The sequence below is a fragment of the Drosophila subpulchrella genome, unplaced genomic scaffold (genome assembly GCF_014743375.2).
Source record: "Drosophila subpulchrella strain 33 F10 #4 breed RU33 unplaced genomic scaffold, RU_Dsub_v1.1 Primary Assembly Seq379, whole genome shotgun sequence".
In the NCBI taxonomy this organism is placed as follows: Eukaryota; Metazoa; Arthropoda; class Insecta; order Diptera; family Drosophilidae; genus Drosophila; species Drosophila subpulchrella.
The window spans coordinates 860082-882458 of record NW_023665600.1 but is presented as its reverse complement, the minus strand read 5'-3'; the positions used below and the strand labels follow the sequence as shown (position 1 = coordinate 882458).

At 38.9% G+C, this 22377-nt stretch overlaps 1 protein-coding gene across 1 annotated transcript; it reads right to left on the bottom strand.

Moving 5' to 3' along the window:
- Nucleotides 1–6947: 6947 nt before the first annotated feature.
- LOC119561855 (B9 domain-containing protein 2) lies at nucleotides 6948–18178 on the bottom strand. The gene is made up of 3 exons (XM_037875335.1): nucleotides 17880–18178; nucleotides 17472–17823; nucleotides 6948–7031 (listed from the first exon to the last, which is right to left on the bottom strand). Exons 1-3 carry the CDS (start codon nucleotides 17965–17967, stop codon nucleotides 7019–7021), a joined length of 453 nt encoding a protein of 150 aa, XP_037731263.1. The 5' UTR covers nucleotides 17968–18178; the 3' UTR covers nucleotides 6948–7018.
- Nucleotides 18179–22377: the final 4199 nt, after the last annotated feature.

The window sequence follows — 22377 nt, the reverse complement described above, 5'->3', positions numbered from 1 at the left end:
CGCCTAAGTCATTAACGGAATATATACGGTCGAGTGACGTATTTTGAAGAGAGTAACTAACAAAAGTAGGAGTACCCCTATAAAAAGTCATAACGTTGCATTTAAGACAGTTCAAATTTAAAAGGTTATACTCACACCATCCCTGAAAACAATCAATATCTGACTGTAAGTTGAAACCCGACGCTATATCGTTATATGATAAACAAAGCTTAACATCATCAGCATACATTAGTACACGAGAATGTTTTATGGTAGAGGGAAGATCGTTAATAAACAAAGTAAACAGCAAAGGACCCAAATGACTACCCTGAGGCACTCCAGATGTCACGTAGATCAATTTTGAAACAGCGTTCTTGAATATAACCCTCTGAGTCCTGCCATTCAAATAACTTGAAATCCAAGTTAATAGCTTACATGGAAACCCAAGCTGATTTAATTTGAATAATAGAAGAGAGTGGTTGACAGAGTCAAAGGCCTTACTAAAATCTGTATATATAACGTCAGTCTGCATTTTTTTCTTAAATCCATTTATTACAATAGATGACAATTCAAGAAGGTTGGTGGTGGTCGATCTTCGCTTAACAAAACCATGCTGACACGGTGATATTAGCGAGGAACATAAATGTTGCAAATGAGAAGTAATAATACGTTCAAATGCTTTAGGAATTGCCGACAATTTGGAAATACATCTATAATTCTGGGCATCCGCCTTCGCACCCTTTTTATGAAGTGGAATGATAAAAGAGTCCTTCCAGATAGTAGGAAAAACTGATGATGAAACAGACAAATTAAAAAGTTTAAGAATCGGTTTACATATGGTTGACGCACAAACCTTAAGCACACACCCGGGGAGTCCATCTGGACCGGGAGAATAAGTTGGCGTTGTTGTTGCTAAGTCTCTTATGAGAGAACTTTCCGTAATTTCAGGGGTAAAAATACAGTTTGCCCTATTTAAGGGATTAGGGTAGTTAGAATTTGACCAAGCAACCGAACTATAAGTAGTTTGGAAAAACTCGGCAAATAAATCAGCAATTTCAGAATCCGTCGATGCCTCCATTGAGTTAAAATGTACAGATGAAGGCAATGCCGACGACTTACGCTTGGCATTAACAAAGTTATAAAACTGCTTCGGATCATTTGAAAATTCGAATTTACATCGACTTAAATACATAGAATAGCAACGACTATTGAGAACATTAAAGTCCGATCGAGCCACCACATATTTCGAAAAATCAGATGGCTTACCCGATTTTTTATACTTTTTATAGGTGTTTGTTTTAAGGTTTTTAAGTCTTTGAAGCGCATTGGTAAACCAAGGAGGCCTGTTTATCTTTGAAGGAAGCCTATCAGGAACGCATTCATTAAAAAAAGTATTTAACACTATATAGAATAGTTCAGTGGCACTTTCAATATCCATACAATTGTACAAGTCTGTCCAATTATATTGAGAAATCAAATCGTTAAGTTTTTTATAGTCACATTTTCGAAAACATCTCATTTTAGTTTGAGGAACTAAACGAGAGAGGGTATCAACGCATGGGAGGCAGATTGTCAATTCCATTGTTGGATGATATCGGTCTTCAGGTACAACAAGAGCGTCAATTCTAGATACAGTGACTTCAGACGGGTCTGAAACAAACACGAGATCTAGTTGTCTATTTAATGAATTCCGTATAAAGCTTACTTGCTGTAACGATAATTCTAGAAGACCATCTACAAAATCATGGGCGGATAGAGGTATAGCGACAAGTGAGTCAGTAGGAGAAGACCAAGAGATATCAGGGAGATTAAAGTCACCCAAAACAATCAAAAGGTCTCTGTTAGAAAGAAGGGATAGAACAGATTTTATGGCAGACAGATGGTGCTCATAAATTATTAAATCAGAGCCAGGTGGAATATAGGAACATGTTACAAAAATAGATATGGATTGCAAGGAAACTTTCACACTAACAAATTCAATTTCGTTATGGGTATCAAAGTAAATTTTTTCAGATGTGAGGCTAGTGGTAACGGCAATCAGCACACCGCCTCCCCTACGTGAGGAGCGATCGGTCCTATAGGCATTAAAGTTATTTGACAGAACTTCAGAGTCAGATATCTCTGGTTTCAGCAAAGTTTCCGTAAAAGCCAAAATATCTGCAGTAAATGCAGAGGAGTCAGCATATAGCTTGGGTAGCTTCATATTTAGTCCCCTAACATTTTGATAAGCCAAAAATAAACTTTTTAGTTTTTTGGCGCAGTGGAGGGTCTGTTATTTGTTCTCGGTTTATTGGGAACAAATTCTTTTATTACTAAATCATCATTAAGCCAAAAGCTTTCAGAAAGTAGTACCTTAAACACATCAGGCGGTGCAAATATTTTAAAAGAGGATATACTACGAGCGTATGAAAATCGAAATTGTTCAACTGAAATATTCTCGGATGGGAATTTTTCACGTATAAATTCCAAAACATCCTCAGATGTAGTATCTGGGGTGAATCTAGAAACAAATAATTGCTTCCTATGAGGAACAACTGACAGTTTCTTACGTCCCCCAGCAGCAGATTGAACCACACTAAGCTGAGAGCCAGAATCGGTTCCTACTGTACCTATAGGTACGGTCGGCACCGTAGCCAGCACTGAAGATTTTTTTACCACCAGACTTCGAGAAACAGTGACTCCACCTGAATCAGCTGTATCCCTAGGCGCAGTTGGTTCGCTTACCCCAGTGTCGACAGAAACTGCTGCAGCTACCAAGTTCGGATTAGGGGAGGATACCGTGACCGTGTTAACTGCCGCTAAGCTGGCTTTTTTGCGTTTAGGCGACTCAGTTAGTAATTTTTTATTATTAAATTGGGCACAAACGGAATTGAACCCCTCATTGAGCTGTTTAAAAGCACCTGAGAGATTCAAAAGGCTGTCTCGAGTCTGCTTCATAAAGCCGCTCATCTCAACTACCATTTCCTTGCAGGATCCACATGACCACATGAGACCAGAATTCAGATCAATGAAGTCTTTGACTCTGCCAGTAAATCCTGCGCATTTAACGTGCATCATCGATTCGCAGAGCCAGCAGAAAATAAAAGGGTCTTTAGTTGAAGCCGAAAGAGTACAATTTTTCTTACAGCAGACAAGAGCCATTTTAGGAGATGAAATAAAAATAAAATAAAATATGAAAAATACCTTAAGTAAATTTGGCACTGGGATCAAATTCCAAAACCACAAAGGCACAAAACACGAAAAAAAATAAGAGCGCGAGATCGCGTTTGAGTTTAAATGTAAGAGAGCACGAGAGAATAAATCTTCTATCGACTGAGCGTTGCTTGTGGGACACTGACAACTTTACGCACGAACAGTTACAATGTAAAGCAAGCAAGAGAGAGAGAATAAGAGAAAAGCACTCCAAAAATCTACCAGAAAATCGGCAGGTTCCAAGAGGGTTCAAATTACAGTTGTAATATAGAGCGGGAGAGAGAGTGGGAATAAAAGAGTTTTAGCAAGATTAGTGAGTGTAAAATTACACTAACAAAGCTAGGAGATTAAACAAATCTAATAGAAATGTTAAAATATCTAAACCCCATACCCGTTTAATGGGGGATCAAGTCAAAAACACTAACACAACTATTAGGCTAAGCTTTGTTAAAAAACAAACACAAGAAACTCGCGAAAAATCACCGAAAAAGACAAAAACTCAGAGCACAAAAGTAAACACATCTGTTCACAAGCGACGCTAAATCAAAACGATTATTATTGTTTTTGAATTTATAGCTTTCACATTCTTCCAATGGGACCTTATCCTATCCTTATCCTATTAGTATTTCTAGATGCCACTTTTTCTTTTAAGTTTGGCCTTAAATCTATGACTTGTTCAACCACCAGATTTGGCTAACATTCCTTGATCGAATCAGATGGAGTTGATCTAGCTGGCTCTTCGAATGTTTAAATAGGACGTACTAGTTCGGTTCCCCTTTGTCGACTTGTCCTTCGGAACAGTTGACTGCTGTCGACCGCTGAAAGTGTTCGCTTTCCCGGTTTTTTGACAATGAGGACAAGTAAGTTGGTAATTATTCGGAGCGCCACATCCAAAACAATACACCTTGCGCTTCATCCGACATTTCTTGTGTCGACGGCCTTCCTTGCGACAATTCCAGCATACATACTTGTATGAGTGCCGCACTCACTTCGCCATTTATTTCACCCTCGGAAAACTCCTCAGCATCCATCATATCCTCAACCAACTCGGAGACTTGCTTGCGGAATGGCACTACCTTCTGATATTCCTGGGATTTTTGGACGTCTTCTTAAAAGCTTCCCCGCGTCGACATATTTCCATCGTTCTACCGTTCGGACTGAGATGTTCAGAGTTTCGTGTCTTATCTCCGGCCTTAAATTCCTTTTTAAAATGTCTACCACTGCCGTTTCGTTTAGGGGCATATCCAGGTTGTCTATAAATACCTGAATTGCATCATAGAATCTATCAATCCCTTCTCTTTCCCGCTGCTTCCTATCCCGAATAGCTTCTCGGATATCTAAGTCCGTCCGAGCCCCTCTGAATTGCCTTCTAAGTGCAGTACACAGATAATCCCATCGCGATCCCTGGGTATTTTTTTGGTACCTCCAGCATTGCTGCTCAGGATCGACAAATTTCCTTCCAGAGCTTGTTTGGTGAGAACCTCCACTCGGCCAATGTTGACCAGTGGAATTCGACCTAGAGAATCCCTTCCAAGCACTAACTCAGGGTTAGCAACTTCATCAGCTGGAAATTGTGAAAGCAGATTGGCTTCAAACAACCTATTCATTCTTTCTGATAATTCTGTCATCAGATCATTCTGCATGGACTTTACCGCGTCTAAAATTGTACTTTGGATCAACTCTTTCTGAGCCAAATCCAAAGCTGCTGCCCCTGACGAGCCACTGGGCGAAGCCTCTATAACCTGCCCTTTAAGTGACCTAGTATTTTGAGATGGAGTACCAGGTCTTTCAAAGCACACTGTGTTACAAGTAGGACACTTTTTTTTATTTTTAGAATAGCCTGCAATACATGACTAATGGAATACATGCTCACACTTGGCTTTGAAAGTTTTTCCTACGTCTAAAGTAGATTCACACAAAGGGCTCTTTTGTGCTAAATTTCCATCCGCATCTGCCATGGCGGCTTGCCCTGAAGATTTGTTCTAAATGCGAAGATAAACAAAACAAAATTCAAACCTCCCACGACAATACCTAAATCACTGTGGACGGCAGTCCACGTAGTGACGAAGCGCACCAGGATGGTGGGCGAAGGCGACTACTATATATACACGAAGAAATGAAAATCTACAGTAATCGTCCGATGGTTACATCAATCTTAAGGTATTGCAAAAACTAGAAGGATTGCATACCCAGACTTTAAGCAAATCAATTAGTTTGTGAGAAAGAGTGGTAAAAGTGTAAAAGTTAAAATTTGGAAAATTTGAGTGGTTGGGGCCGGTGGGGATAAATACCCTCTGTTATTAACGTAGTTGTATTCTCTGCTTTCTCATTTTCTCAACTGTGAAAATCGGATCCTCCGTTGAAAAAGTAATACGCAAAACAAGATTTGGGGCACTTCTCAAAATGAAAAAATAATTCCGTTTGTCAATTTGTCCCAAAATTATGTTTTTTTTATGATGTTAAACAGCTCAATATAAGAAACATTTACACACTTTACAAACACACTTTTAAAAAAGCTAGCTGGCTTGGCAAGAAAACAGCTATAAATAGCTAAATTTGTTACACCCTTAACTTATGAACGACTAAAGCTACAGGCTTGTGCTATGTCGTTAAAAAGGTATTTTGGAATACTGTTTACGTCTTTCAAATATGATTTGTCTAAATACAACCGTTTAAAAATAATTGGGAAAAGTTTTTTTAGTTCCGATTTTTTTTGCTCTAACGATTTTAAATTAAATTTAAAGCTGTATAGCTCTTGAAATTCCTCAACTTTTGAAGTAAAAGGTCCCGTTTGAAAGTAATTAATAAAAACAAGGAAGAACGCTATAGTCGAGTACCTCGACTAGGCAGATTTAAGCGTTATGGGCGTTAGAGTGGGCGTGGCAACATTTTTTTTTAATCAATTGATAGCTATTGACGAGACCAATACATTTCAGTTAAAATTTTGTATCTAGCATGAAAACTGTGGGCGCCACAGGCTTGGGCGGTTTGTGGGCGTTAGAGTGGGCGTGGCATATTCGCGTAACAAACTTGCGCTGCGTACAAGGCTACGGAATCTAAATCTAAGAATTTAATTCTCTGTCTTTGATATTTTCCGAGATATCCACGTTCATACTTACGATTTTTTGAAGTTTGTGGGCGGTTTGTGGTCGTTAAAATGGGCGTGGCAAACTTTTTTTGGGTCAATCGATAGGTATTGGCGAGAGCAATACATTTCAGTTAAAATGTAGTTAAAATGTAATTAATAAATAAATAAATAAGCTCTATTTTTAGGTCCTGGAAACGTTATAAGTAAAAACTTAAAAACTTCTGATATCAAACAAAAACATCTCTTAACGAATTTAAAAAAAAGTGACGACCGCACCTGTACCATACAAACGATCTGATATAAAAAAAAATTTTACATTCGAAAAAATAATAAAATCACTTTTACTTTACACAATTTACTTTTTCGGCACGCTACAATACAAAATATTCGTGTGTAAAATCTTTAATATTCTTCTGAAGCGGCCCGAAAAAGTAAATTTTCGAAAGAGTTTTTTTTTCGAATGTATCAGAACTATTGTATGTTAAAGGTGCGGTCGTCACTATTTTTTTACCTCGTTAAGAGGTGTTTTTTTTTTATATACCTTAACCGAAATGCTAATAATTCTAATTATCAATCAAACAAAGATAATCTTACTATTAAATCTTAGAGATATTAGTAAGTTTCCAATCAGATATATTATGCAACTCACCCGAACGAAAAGGTCGATGAACTCTCTGTTGGATCAAATGTTCCACTTACCACCCACCAAAAAATGACCTACCCTCGGTTTGATCGAACCACCAAATCGAAGCAACTGATTTACTCGCCTGATCTAAAACTTAGATCCAAATATAAAGGGAATAAATATTTGAGTACGAAAAGTATCCAGCAAAACAAAAAGATCGAAAACGACAAATGTATCATAAAATAATTGACCCTGAGCATAACTAATCCCCCCGAGACAAAACCTGAATGCAAAGAAGAAAAGAGAATAGAATAGAGAGCATAGATAAGAACGCATGTGAGTGGCGCCTGACACCTCCCTTCAGTTCCAAAAAAAAAAGTTTCACTTGTGAATCACCTTGTGAATACCGTGGGACATGTCCTCTTGCACAAGTGAAGAACAAGTGACGCTCCATATAGAAAATTGTATGGGATGTCCGCATTTTCACAAGTGAAAATTCAAATGAATATTTTTCGAAGACCCACGGGATTTCACTTGTTCCTTATACTCATTTTTCGTATGGCTTGTCACGTGCCGTTGACACGTCCCATGTGAAATAACTTGTGAAAATCAGAATTTTTTCAATGAGTTTTCACTTATGAAATCACTTACAACCCTTCAGTTCTGCAGTAGGGACGGGGTGACATGGCTCAAGGCAAAAAGCTTTTTTTGTTTTTTTTTTGTGCCTAAAACGCTGTGCCGCTGTTGACGTCAGCAGAGAAGTCCGCGCAGCGTAGAAGACTGCCCACGAAAACGATCGTGCAACAAAGAGAGACAGTTTTTCGGAGGTTCCCTCTCTTTCTTTGTCTTATAATCTGCCTGCACTCGGCGCTCTCAGAGACAAGTTTCGGCCGGTCCGTTATTATACCCGTTACTCGTAGAGTAAAAGGATATACTAGATTCGTCGGAAAGTATGTAGAAGGCAGAAGGAAACGTTCCGACCCCATAAAGTATATATATTCTTGATCAGGATCACTAGCCGAGTCGATCTAGCCATGTCCGTCTGTCCGTCTGTCCGAATGAACGCTGAGATCTTGGAAACTATGAGAGCTAGGCTACTGAGATTTGGCGTGCAGATTCCTGAGCTTCTTACGCAGCGCAAGTTTGTTTCAGTAGAATGCCACGCCCACTCTTACGCCCACAAACCGCCCAAAACTGTAGCTCCTACAGTTTTGATGCTAGAATAAAAATTTTAACTGAAATGTATGGATCTCATCAATACCTATCAATTGACCTAAAAAACAGTTTGCCACGCCCACTTTTATTTTTTAAAATAAATAAAAGTAAATATCAACGTGGATATCTCGGAAACTATAAAAGATAGAGAATTGGGATCCCAAATTTGGATTCCGTAGCCTTGTGCGCAGTGTAAGTTTGTTACGCGAATATGCCACGCCCACTCTAACGCCCACAAACCGCCCAAACCAGTGGCGCCCAAAATTTTCATGCTAGATACAAAATTTTAACTGAACTGTATTGGTCTCGTCAATACCTATCGATTGACCCAAAAAAAAATTTGCTACGCCCACCCTAACGCCCATAACGCTTAAATCTGTCTACCGCCGGTAGGTGGCGCATTTCAATCTCGCTTTGCTGCTTGCTTATCTCCATTTCCCTTTGGTCCTTTTAGCTGAGTAACGGGTATCCGATAGTCGAGGCACTCGACTATAGCGTTCTTCCTTGTTTTTTTTTTGCGTCTGTCCGTTATGTTTGGCTAGCGACTAATATTTCGGCGGAAAAATTTTTATGGAGCAACGACATGTGAATGCCTTAATATCTTAGGAGCATTATTGTATATCGAAAAATAAACTAATATTGTTTTAAAAAAGTAAGTTATTTGATTATAGTAAAATTAAGTATATTGAATTTACTTATAATGTTATGTTTACTTATTATAAATTTTTATTAAAATATAATTTTTTAGTTTAGTTATAGAATTTTAGTCCGTTTAAATTTATTTCAATATTTAAAACATTTTAGTATTAACATTTTAAAAAAATTCGTATTCTATTTTTTACTCAAGTAAAAATTATATAGTCGGATATATTTCGCCTTAGAAAGGGTATAAGTGCAGTGGCACGCGCCAACAGCGAAGAGAAAACAAAAGAAATCAAGTAAAAGGGTGAGAAGACTTGGTGTTTAACCCTTTGCAGGATTTTTATTGGCACAAAACATTTCATCATCGACTTTCGGTTAGCGGAAGCCATTGAACACTTTCAAAATTTACGTACTTTAAACTAAGATCAATGCACAACATCTTAAACTTAATGTAGCACTTACCTGACTTTATTATATTAACTAAACGATTAAAGTAACTCTGCTGCGCACAATTAAAATGGATGCTTCCCTTTCAATCACTCAAACAGAATGCACCAAGTCTTCTCACCCCTTTACTTGATTTCTTTTGTTTTCTCTTCGCTGTTGGCGCGTGCCACTGCACTTATACCCTTTCTAAGGCGAAATATATCCGACTATATAATTTGTACTTCTTCAGTAAAAAATACAATACGAATTTTTTAAAAATGTTAATATTAATACTACTAATGTTTTAAATATTGAAATCAATTTTAACGGACTAATTTTCTATAACTACACTAAAAAATTATATTGTAATAAAAATGTATAATAAGTAAACATAACATTATAAGTAAATCCAAATTACTTAATTTTACTTTAACCAAATAATTTACTTTTATAAAACAATATAAGTTGTTTATGTTCGATACACAATAATGCTCCTAAAATATTAGGGCATTCACATGTCGCTGCTCCACGAAAATTTTTCCGCCGAAGTATTAGTCGCTAGCCGAACATAACGGAGAGACGCAAAAAAAATAACGGACCGGCCGAAATTTGTCTCTGCGAGCGCGGAGTGCGGGCAGATTATAAGACAAGAAAGAGAGGGAAATCTCCGAATATCTGCCTCTCTTTATTGCACGACCGTTTTTGTAGGCAGTCTTCTACGCTGCGCGGACTGCTCTGCTGACGTCAATAGCGGCACAGCGTTTTAGGCAAAAAAAACAAAAAAAGCTTTTTGCCTTGAGTAATGTCACCTACTGCAGAACTGAAGGGAAGTTACGGCAGTACGAAATTCAGCTATTTATAGCTATTTTTCCGCCAAACTAGCTCGATTTTCGAAAAGTGGTTGAATTAAAGATTCTTATTGTTCACGTCAAAAGGGCGTTTAATTTCAGGAGGCAGTGTCGAGCGGCAGTTTTATCCAGATGTCTACATCTCGCGCGCTCGCACTGCCGTCCGCTCTCCCTCTCCATCTCTCCCCTAAGTCTCCGCTCTGCTCTGGAGCGCTTAAGTTAAGTTAGGCTTAGGCAGTTCATGTTTCAAAGTGTGCTAATAAACACCTACGCTCGTCGCGAAAAAACCCCAAAAGTACTCCCGTGTTTTTTGGGTACCATTCAGTCTTGGGGCTTCAACTATTTCCAACGATCAAGCCGCATCGCCCCAACATTTTGGTCCTTCGAGCCGGATTTCAAAATCTTTGGATTTTCCTCTCCTGGAGTTTTCTTTGATTTTGTCCCAGCAGGCTTGAACCGCTCCAGATAAGTTCCACTTACTATAATTGCCGGTCATACGCCAGTTTTTCGAACCCTATTTCGACTAACTTTCTGTATGATATATTGTCTAAATCCAAAAGTGATTAATCCGACGCAACGGCATTTAATATATGTATTTCGATTCCGTTACTTGTGCCCGACATTATTCCAGTTTCCTTTGCCCACAATTGTACACTTGAAACAATTCCAGAAGATATTTCAGTGCTACTATTCAACAAAAATATTTCTCAAATATATTTTCAATTCCAATTGTGTGTAAAATATAACTCAGCCACAGTAAAAAATTCCCGATCATAAAGATTGTCCTTAAGATTTGCACTCTTTATTTTATACTGTGTTCCAGCTGCATGTGTATATTTACAAAAACAATCTAATACAGTCCACTCGAACTACTTTTTTGTAATACAGTCCACTCCAACTACTTTTCTCGACCTACAAATACGGCTAAACTATTTCTAAAATTAAAAACAAAGTGACAATATCCACAAATTTACTCCAGCAAATCGTTTGTAATTTAGTTGTGCAGGTGACAAACAAACGCACCGACATACAAACATAAGCGAAGTCTTTCCAATTCCCGCAACGTTATTCCGCTATTCGCACCCCACATATGTACATATGTACAGTGTGCATACATACGTATATCGCCAGTGCACAGTGGGTCAAGAGCTCACAAAAGTGTTCTTTTCAAACAAACAATATTAAAGTCCGTAATTCCTTATATAAGTCCGACATTCCGATATAATAAATATTTATTGCCTATCCGACAGTGTGACCGTATATATTTACAATCTTAATTGGTTCCTAAATTCCAATTTGATTCCAATCCGTTTCCTTACATCTGAATTAAAATTCTAAATTATTTAACGTCATGGCAACATCAGTAAAATCCGCTTTAACCCGATTTATGGCCACAGCTGACTGTCTGATCCACTTTGAGGCCACTGTGAACGCTCCAGGTGCTCCTACACCAACGTTATCCGCCTGTAACATCCGTCGCGATCACCTCGATTCCTTGTGGCAAACGGTAAAGGCAGCATACGACATATGCTCCGACAGCATTATATCTGCAGGCGAGAGCGCCGCAGACACAAAATCCATACTAAAGTCCACGTATTACCAAACGTACTCCACTTACGAAATATTTGCCGCGCAGTTGATGGAACAAATCCAAAAAGGCTCCTCCCAAATACCTCAAGCTCCAGTAACTCCGTCCCGAAATTCCACGTCTTATGGCTGTCGGCTCCCTCCTATAGACACAGAGGTTTTCTCCGGCGACTATCTTCGCTGGCCGACTTTCCGGGACCTTTTCACGGCAATATACATAGACAATCCGAGTCTAACGCCCGTTGAAAAATTATTCCACTTAAATTCAAAAACAAATGGCGAAGCTCATTCCATAGTTTCAAGATCCCCACTCACCAATGATGGCTTTCACTCAGCCTGGAATAACCTAACTGAGCGTTTCGAAAATAAGCGATTGCAGGTGAACAGTCACCTGAAAACACTTTTCAATGTGCAATCCATAGCACAGGAGTCGGGAGCAGCCTTAAAGGAACTTCAACGCACTTTTCAAGGTTGCTTAACTTCCTTAAAATTTTCCGGTGTTAATATTGAGAATTGGGACCCTATCCTGGTTCATATGTGCTCGACAAAACTACCAAAGCTCACTCTCTCATTATGGGAGCAATCCATCCAAAATAAAGCCGAAATTCCTACGTGGCTTGAGCTTGATTCATATTTGACAGAGCGCCATCGAACTCTTGAGGCCGTCGATAGCTTCCGATCTGCCAATTTCCACCACGTCCAGTCCAAAGACACAAATCGAGTGGCAGAATTTCCAAAAATAAATTCCTTCAACACAAGGTTAGTTCCGATACCCAAGGGCTGCGATCTGTGTTCCAAGAAGAACCACCCCGTGCGTATATGTCCACGCCTCCTACAGATGACGGTAGACGATCGCCTAGCCTATATTCAAAGGAAGCAGTTGTGCTCCAATTGCTTTGCAAGTAGCCATCAATTCCGGGATTGCACAAGCGCTCACAACTGTCTCACTTGCCAAGATCGGCATCACACATTGCTGCATCGAAACAGCGGCCCTACTACTCCGACGATTCCATCCGACCCTCCAAGGCCAGTAACCGCCTCAGTTCCACACATCATTTCGTCCTATTCAGCGCAAGTTTCCGTACAAAAAGTCCCTCCTAAGAATACTCCATCCGAGTATTGGGTTCCATACCCATCCTTGGATGGCAGACGTACTCGAGGTATTAAATCCTACCAATGCCGAGTCTGCCAAAAGATCCATCCTCTACGGAAGTGCCACCACTTTCTACGGCTAAGCCCCCAGAATCGGCTCCAGGAAGTACATATCCAGAAGTACTGCTCCAATTGCTTGGCTCACAATCATACCAAGGACTCCTGCCGTAGTGGTCATCACTGCCACAAGTGTGGAAAGGACCACCACACTCTCCTACATACGGACGACCGATCTACACTTCCAACGTGTTCCTGAGCCTACTATCCTGAGGTTCTTGCTACGGGTGTCCTCGCAAGGGGGGGGAGAATGTTCACGTCAAAAGGGCGTTTAATTTCAGGAGGCAGTGTCGAGCGGCAGTTTTATCCAGATGTCTACATCTCGCGCGCTCGCACTGCCGTCCGCTCTCCCTCTCCATCTCTCCCCTAAGTCTCCGCTCTGCTCTGGAGCGCTTAAGTTAAGTTAGGCTTAGGCAGTTCATGTTTCAAAGTGTACTAATAAACACCTACGCTCGTCGCGAAAAAACCCCAAAAGTACTCCCGTGTTTTTTGGGTACCATTCAGTCTTGGGGCTTCAACTATTTCCAACGATCAAGCCGCATCGCCCCAACACTTATATTAATCTTTTTAACATCATCTAAAATTTTTAGGACATTTATATAAAGTTTGGATACGAAAAAAGTTCAAATCTCTGGCAGTAAATTTTAAAACGTGACTTTTTACAAAAACGTGTCGTATGGCTCAAAGATTATACACTCTGAGAAATCAAAAAAAGCTTAGAAAATCGGAATAAAATAACTTCTGCATATAATTTTTAGTGCTGGTATTTAGACAAATCGTGTTAGAAAGGCGTTCAAAGTATTATAAAATACCTTTCTAGCCACAAATACCACAAGCCTGTAACTTTAGTTCTTCACAAGTTACGGGCGTACAAAATGCAGCTATTTATAGCTATTTTCCAGTCAAACTAGCGAGTTTTCAAAAAGTGCTAGTACTATAGTTTATAATATTAAATTGTTTACCATTATCTAAAATTTTTAGGACCTTAAAATAGAATTTGATACGCACAGTAGATTTTCATTTCTTCATGTATATACAAGGGTGGTCAAAAGTATTTTCACAAAAAAAAAAGTTAAATATACTCATAATTTCAACTTACATCTTGTTAACTTTGGCATCAATGGAAAGGTAATTTAAATGCCGTTTGAATGATACAATACATTTTTTAACCCATTCAGTACTTATTGAAAAGGATGAATTTGTGTGACAATGTCCTTTTTGAACTTTTTTCCTCGACTTGAAAACTTAAATTTTTTGATGCAAAAAGTTCCTTCAAACAAAAATAATTCTAACTGAAAAGGACGAATTTGTGTGAAAATGTCCTTTTTGAACTTTTTCCCTCGACTTGAAAACTTAAATTTTTTGATGCAAAAAGTTTCTTCAAACAAAAATAATAGTAACTGCAAAAAGAATTTTTCAAAAATCATTTTGCTTATATTTTTTATGATTTTTTAAAGGTGACAATGTCGGAAAAAATTTGTATGAAAAAGAGAAAAATATGGCTAAAATGCATGTTTCTAAGCATTTTCAAAAAATCAGAAAAAATATAAGCAAAATGATTTTTGAAAAATTCTTTTTGCAGTTACTATTATTTTTGTTTGAAGAAACTTTTTGCATCAAAAAATTTAAGTTTTCAAGTCGAGGGAAAAAGTTCAAAAAGGACATTTTCACACAAATTCGTCGTTTTCAATAAGTACTGAATGGGTTAAGAAGTGTATAGTATCATTCAAACGGCATTTAAATTACCTTTCCATTGATGCCAAAGTTAACAAGATGTAAGTTCAAATTATGAGTATATTTAACTATTTTTTTGTGAAAATACTTTTGACCACTCTTGTATAGTAGTCGCCATTTCACACTCCCCTGGTGCGCTTCGTGACTACTTGGAGTGCCCTCCACAGTGATGTAATATATATAACTAAAAAATAAAAAAAAAAAATTTTGTTCTGTATTCTTAATCGACAGTCCGAACGACCCTGACAAATGTTTTCGCAAGGCAATTAAATACCTTGAAAATAAAAAGAAACAAGGAAAAACGCTATAGTCGAGTACCTCGATTATAACTCAGATACCCGTCACTCAGCTAAAGGGATCAAAGCGAGATATGCAAGCAGCAAAGCGAGATTGAAATGCGCCACCTACTCGCGATCGAAATATATGGTTATGTGGACGTTAGAAAGATTTAAGCGTTATGGATATAAATCGATAGGTATTGACGAGACTATTACATTTCAGTTAAAATGTTTTATCTAGCATGTTAATTGTGTGCCTCACAGGTTTGTGCGTTTAATGGGCGTTAGAGTGGGCGTGGCATAATCGCGCCACAAACTTGCGCTCTCTATATTTGATAGTTCCCGAGATATTCGCGTTCATATTTACGAATTTTTGAAGTTTGTGGGCGTTATAGTGGGCGTGCAAAATTTTTTTTTTTTGATTAATCGATAAGTATTGACGAGATAAATACATTTCAGTTAAAATGCTTTATCTAGCACGAAAATTGTGGGCGCCACAGGCTTGGCCGTTTTGTGGGCGTTAGATTGGGAACAAACTTGCACTGCGTATAAGGCTATGGAATCTAAATGTAAAATCCCAATTCTCTAACTTTGCTAGTTTCCGAGATATTCGCGTTCATACTTACGATTTTTTGAAGTTTGTGGGCGTTAAAGTGGGCGTGGCAAACTTTTTTTGGGTCAATCGATAGGTATTTATGAGAACAATACATTTCAGTTAAAATTGTTATTTTAGCATTAAAACCGCAGGAGCCACAGTTTTGGACGGTTTGTGGGCGCTAGAGTGGGCGTGGCACCCTGCTGAAATAAACTTGCGCTGCGCAGGAAGCCCAAGATTATAAGCATAATAATGTTAGCAAATAAAAATGAATCCTTTTTAAAAACCAATTTTAGACATTTTTATCCATTACATTTTATATTATTTCATTTTGATCGATGACATTTTGTATTATTTCACCTATGAAAGCACAAATCACAAACTTCGCACGCGCCAAATACGTGTAAGTCATGAGTGATATCACAAGTGACATTTGTTCCTACAAAGTACATGCAGGCAGATTATAAGACAAGAAAGAGAGGGAAATATCCGAATATCTGCCTCTCTTTGTTGCACGATCGTTTTCGTTGACAGTCTTCTACGCTGCGCCGGCTGCTCTGCTAACGTCAACAGCGGCACAGCGTTTTAGGCACAAAAAAAGCTTTTTGACTTGAGCCATGTCACCGCGTCCCTACTGCAGAACTGAAGGGTAGTTTTAAATGAAATTACAGGGCTATTTTTTGGGGTGACACTTAGCGAACGGCGCCACCTATCGGATATTAGCGATACTAAAAACCATGCATGACCTTAATCACTTATTAACTAAGTAATTTATAACTTCTTAAATAATAATGCAATTGGTATGATTATTGAAAGTATTGCACCAATAAAATCAATTTCATTTCACGCCGAAAAAAATCGTTTAAAATGTGGGCACTATGCAGACATTTTTATATTATGGGCGTCAATCCGCTAAAATAAACTTGCGCTGCTTAAGAGCCCCTAGGTTCTGTATGCTTAGTCCCAACATTTTAGCTTTTATAGTTTCCGAGACCTTAGCGTTTATACGGACTAACGACTCAGGTTTGAAACCCTTTTTTTTATGATAATAATAATAATAATGATTATACCCGTTACTCGTAGAGTAAAAGGGTATACTAGATTCGTCGGAAAGTATGTAACAGGCAGAAGGAAGCGTTTCCGACCCCATAAAGTATATATATTCTTGATCAGGATCACTAGCCGAGTCGATCTAGCCATGTCCATCTGTCCGTCTGTCCGTATGAACGCTGAGATCTCGGAAACTATAAGAGCTACAATACTGGGACTAGACACGCAGATTCCTGAGATTCCTGCGCAGCGCAAGTTTGTTTCAGAAGAGTGCCACGCCCACTCCAACGCCCACAAACCGCCCAAAACTGTGGCTCCTACAGTTTTGATGCTAGAACAAAAATTTTAACTGAAATGTATTGTTCTCATCAATACCTACCGATTGACCTAAAAAAAAGTTTGCAACGCCCACTTTAACGCCCACACTTAAAAAAATCGTAAATATGAACGCGGATATCTCGGACAATATCAAAGATAGAGAAACGGGATTTCAGATTTAGATTCCGTAGGCTTGAGCGCAGCGCAAGTTTGTTACGCGAATATGCCACGCCCACTCTAACGCCCACAAACCGCCCAAATCTGTGGCGCCCACAATTTTCATGCTAGATAAAAAATTTTAACTGAAATGTATTGGTCTCGTCAACACCTATCGATTGATCCAAAAAAAGTTTGCCACGCCCACTCTAACGCCCACATATTGCCCAAGCCTGTGGCGCCCACAATTTTCGTGCTAGATAAAAATTTTTAACTGAAATGTATTGGTCTCGTCAATACGTATCGATTGATTTAAGAAAAACTTTGCCACGCCCACTCTAACGTCCACAACGCTTAAATTTGTCTACCGCCGGTAGGTGGCGCATTTGCTGCTTGCATATCTCTATTTTCCTTTGGTCCCTTTAGCTGAGTAACGGGTATCTGATAGTCGAGGTACTCGACTATAGCGTTCTTCCTTGTTTTCTCTGTAAATGTTAAAAACGGAATTTTTGCTAAACAATGGTCTCACCGCTCAACTCCCGAGTAGATAATGTCGTTCTTGCTCAGTGCGGCTCCACCACCGCCAAACCGCTCTCGAAGTGACTGCCATAGGCCGTTGGGTGCTACCTTCCAGGTGCTAATATCCAGCCGATGCGTACCTGGAGTGGAGGGTATGTGTAAAATGCCGTAGCCGACAGGCCAGGACTGTTTCAGTACGTTGATAGCGTACACCTCTACCAGCAGTCGTGGCCAGCCTTGGACAGAGCCTGCGCTCAGGTGTATGTCTAGGGTCTGGGCGAAGTCCGCGCAGTTCTGCAGTCGGTGGGCCGCTACATGGCTCTGACCCTGAACCTCGCCCTGAACCAGACGCCATTCGTTTCCTTCGGGGAGATACGGCCTTATTAACTTGGCAGAGCACTTGCTTTTTTAGACTTACCGCTCTGCAGACTCCACTTGCAATATAAGTGCGGCTCGGCGAAGTGAACTGCTTTTAATATTTGTCCAATTATGTGGAACTCCGCCATTAATTTATTTACTTTATATTTTATATAAATTATTAGTTAGTTTTCATTCCTCTCATGTTCTCTTGAGTGGCAGGCAGCTTGCATTGTTCGGCTCGTTGTTTTGGTAGTTGACCGTTGTCAAAGTAACCGAATAACAGGGTCGGTGCTGCCAACTCAGACGGAACTCAGAGATACTGGTTCTGGTCCTTGTAAAATAGATGCAAGGCTTGGAACTTATACCTTTGTGAAGGAATGGCTTAATAAACAAGGTATTGCCAATAATAAAAAATCTAAGTAAAAAAAACGACCTCGAAAAATTGAATTAATAACACCAGATTACAAAACAAAATCGTCAAAATTCTACACGAAGGCGACTATACTTTTTTGATGTGTAGAAACATTAAGGGAAATAGAACGCTCTTTTACTTTTCTATACGCTAATATTGATGCTAGCGCCCGACAAAGTTAAAAAAGTTGGTAAAATTAAAAAGGCTCAGTCCTAAATTCCGACATACAAAAAAAGCCTTCCAGCATGCCCAAAGTAGGTCAGAAAATTCCCGAGGTGGAAATATCTTCGCAAACAGCTTTATCTTTCTGTATATTCCTATGGGATATATTAGATATATTTATACCCGTTACTCGTAAAATAAAAGGGGATACTAGATTCGTCGGAAAGTATGTAACAGGTAGATGGATGCGTTTCCGATCCCATAAAGTATGTATATTCTTGATCAGGATCACTAGCCGATTCGGTTTAGCCATGTCCGTCTGTCCGTATGAACGCTGAGACTGAGACTTGGCATGCATATTTTTGGGCTTCCTACGCAGCGCAAGTTTGTTTCAACAGGGATCCACGCCTACTCTAACGCCCACAAACGACTAAAATACTAAAACCACACAATTTAAAAAAAAGAGTTAGCTCTTATTATTAATACCTATATACGTGCCAAAAGGATTGAAATCGGACAAATCATTAAAAAGTTATAACCAAATAAAAATCAATATTTTGCAATTTAATCGAGATTGCACACCCAATGCTGCAAATAAGTTGTTTTCACTATTACGCCACCAAGCCGCTAGGGGCGTTATAGGCTAGTCGGCGCTGAAGGTCAAGTGGCGCTATAGAAGAGGTGGCCTTATTGGCTAGGTGTGTTAGTGAAAAAAACAGAGCTTCTTTAGGCATATCCCCATCCATCTCACACCCCCTTAAGCTGAGTAACGGGTATAAATAGTCGAGGCCCGACTATAGGGTTTTATCTTGTTTTGTTTGCTTTGGGTTCGGTGGCTGGGAGTTGCAGCCAAATTACCTTATTACATGGATAATATGAAAAATGTTTAAAAATAAGAGAGAATGTTATAGTCGAATGCTTCATCTATCAGATGCCCGTTACTCAGCTTTTAAATTGAAAATTGATAAAAGCAAGAAAGGAAGTTAACGGTAAGCCGAAGTTAGTATGCCCTTGCAGTTATAATTATTAAATTTAAAAATACAATAAATGATATTCCCAATAGTATAAGATAATATGTCAAAAAACATCGAAGCTATAATTTGTTTCATATTATTTTCCCACCAATTTTCCGATCGTTTCTATGGCTATATGATATGGTCGTCCGATTTTGATAAAATTAAATTCGAAATTCAGAACTAATAAAAAAATGTTATTTCCAAGCGTATGTTAAAAAACACCGAAGCTGTAATTTGTTTCATATTATTTTCCCACCAATTTTTCGATCGTTCCTATGGCAGCTATATGATATAGTCGTCCAATTTTGATAAAATTAAGTTCGAAATTCAGATCTAATTATAAAATGTTATCTCCAAGCGTAGGAGGTTAAATGTTGAAAAACACCGAAGCTACACCCATGATTTGACAACAATCCGTTCGCTAAGTTCCGTTCATAAAAAACGAACGCCGCGTGGTCAAATCATGAACATTTAGGTTTAAAGCCTAGTACTCAGATCGGCTAAGAGTTTCACTAGTCGAAAAATCTTATTCTTTGTAGTGTGACCGAAGTTTTCAAAGTTCACCTGCAATGGATGTAGCATAGTCTTACTGTCAAGCGGCTGGGTTTGTTGCCAAACGGAAAACAAATAATTGGAGAAATTTAAAAAGGAGGAGTCTGCTGGTACACAAGGAAAGTAAAATAAAAATTAATGAAATGGTCAACGAATGTTTTTATTTATGTAAATTAGTAGTTTAAAGCTTCCATAACGTCCCACGAATGCTTTGCCATCTTTCCCGCGCCACCGCAGTCCAGCTCCGAGTCCCAATGGGCATATTGGGCCATGAGGAAGTGGGTGCCGGATTGGGAACGGGGTTGATCCGCTGATGCTGCAGGAAGTCGCCCAGCATCCTGGCAGTGGTTGGCTATGGCTTCTCCAACTTAGCTTAGCTTGAGCCCTATTTCCCTCCTCCCTATAGAAGCCAGCGGGTCCTCCAGCTCCACTTAAGCTGCCAAGTAGCTGGTGGTGGTGGGGTACGGAGTCCTAATGGAGAGGTCGTCGATCATATTACTGGTGGTTCTGCTAAAAAGATACTTCTATTAGTACAACGTAACCAAATTCTTTTGGCCAGATATTTGCGAGGAAACGCCCGGCAGGATGTCCATGTAGAGAGCGAAGGCCTCCTCCAGCACTTCAACTATTCTGCGGATTTGCCCCTGTTGTGGTATTGCCTCTTGTCGGTCAAGTCCCACAATAATGGGCAACAGCTTGGATTAGGCTTTCTTTTTCATCTGCACTGACCTCCTTTAACCGTTTTTGGGGTTTTTCTTCCATTTAAAATTTTTAAATTCTCCACCGCTACTGCACGAACACCGCCAAAGATTAAATTTCTTATTCTTTGGGCCGCGGCTAACGGCGTTCATCGAAAATTCACTCCCGAAATCTGGTATTTTTTCCGGTATTTCCTTAGCTTATCTGAGTACCGCGCTGAAAAACAGACCCGACGAAAAGCATTAGCCGCGTAATTGCCTCTCGCTCACTCCTATGGTTAGCTCGCGGTTTTCGCCGATGTGAGTACTATGCTTAATCATGAACGCTTCACAGAAAAATGCCTTGACAGAAAAGGGGAGAACGCCGTTCTTAGATTATCAACACCGTTCATGAAAACATGTATGTAGGTCTAATGTCCAGATTTTCCGCACTCGAAAAATTCGCTCGGTGGTCCAGCTGCTAGAGCGTTCGCCTTCGACACATGGTAGCACAGGTTCGAGTCCGTGAGAAGACGGTTGTGAATTGTAAGTTTTATTGAAATATTATTTCTAATGTTTATATGTACTTTTATTAATAAATAAATTCTTTTTCATCAGCAAATTAACCAACATACATTAAATTCTTGCAATAACAAAACATAAGATGGGAAATTAAATAAATCTCTACCAGGCGTCCAGAAAGTCTAGCATGTACACAAACCTCATTTTTTTTAGATTTTTATGTTCGCAAGTTAAGCCCGAAATGTTCTTAAACTGACACCATTCGTTCGGAACACAACCCTAAAGTTTCGGTCAAATTTTATGAACGACCGTTCATGACCCCACTTTTTGACCCCGTTTGGGGTCACGTGCGGACGTTCGAACGGATTTTTTTTTGGGTGTATAATTTCTTTCATATTATTTTCCCACCAATTTTCCTATCGTTCCTATGGCAGCTATATGATATAGTCGTCCGATTTTAATAAAATTTAATTCGAAATTCAAAATTAATTCAAAAATGTAATTTCCAAGCTATATGTTAAAAAAAAGCAAAGATATAATTTTTTTATATTTTTTTTCCGATTATTCCTATCAGAGCTATAAGATATAGTTGTCCGATCCGGCTGGTTCCGACTTATATACTACCTGCAAAAGATATAAGACTTTTGGGAAAGTTTCAGCCCGATAGCTTTAAAGCTGAGAGACTAGTTTGCGTAGAAAAGGACAGACAGACGGACAGACGGACATGGCTAGATCGACTCGTCTAGTGATGCTGATCAAGAATGTAACGGAAACGTCTCCTTCACTGCGTTGCAAACTTCTGACTGAAATAAATATACCCTCTGCAAGGGTATAAAAACAGGTACGCATTTAAATTTCATTACATTTTAAGTACATTAAAAAATCTCTTAAGCGGCCAACGTCCAATAAAGTGTCTCGAACAGAATGAAAATATTGTATCAAATCTGACATTTACAAACACTAATTAATAGCTTCTTCATCTTCATTAGTGTTCTAAAGTATCTTAATTTAAAATAAACATTTTAAAAGAGCCCCTAGGGCCGCAAACTATCCTTCTATTTTTGTATTTAATCCTCTTAAACCTCTACTTTTAAAATAAATTTTTTTTAAAACAAATTTAATTTTTAAAAAAATGATTAGGGTTTGCCCCCTTAAGCAAATGGGTTCTATAATTTGATTATATGTGCCAGTTTGTCATCTACAATCGGTTTTTTT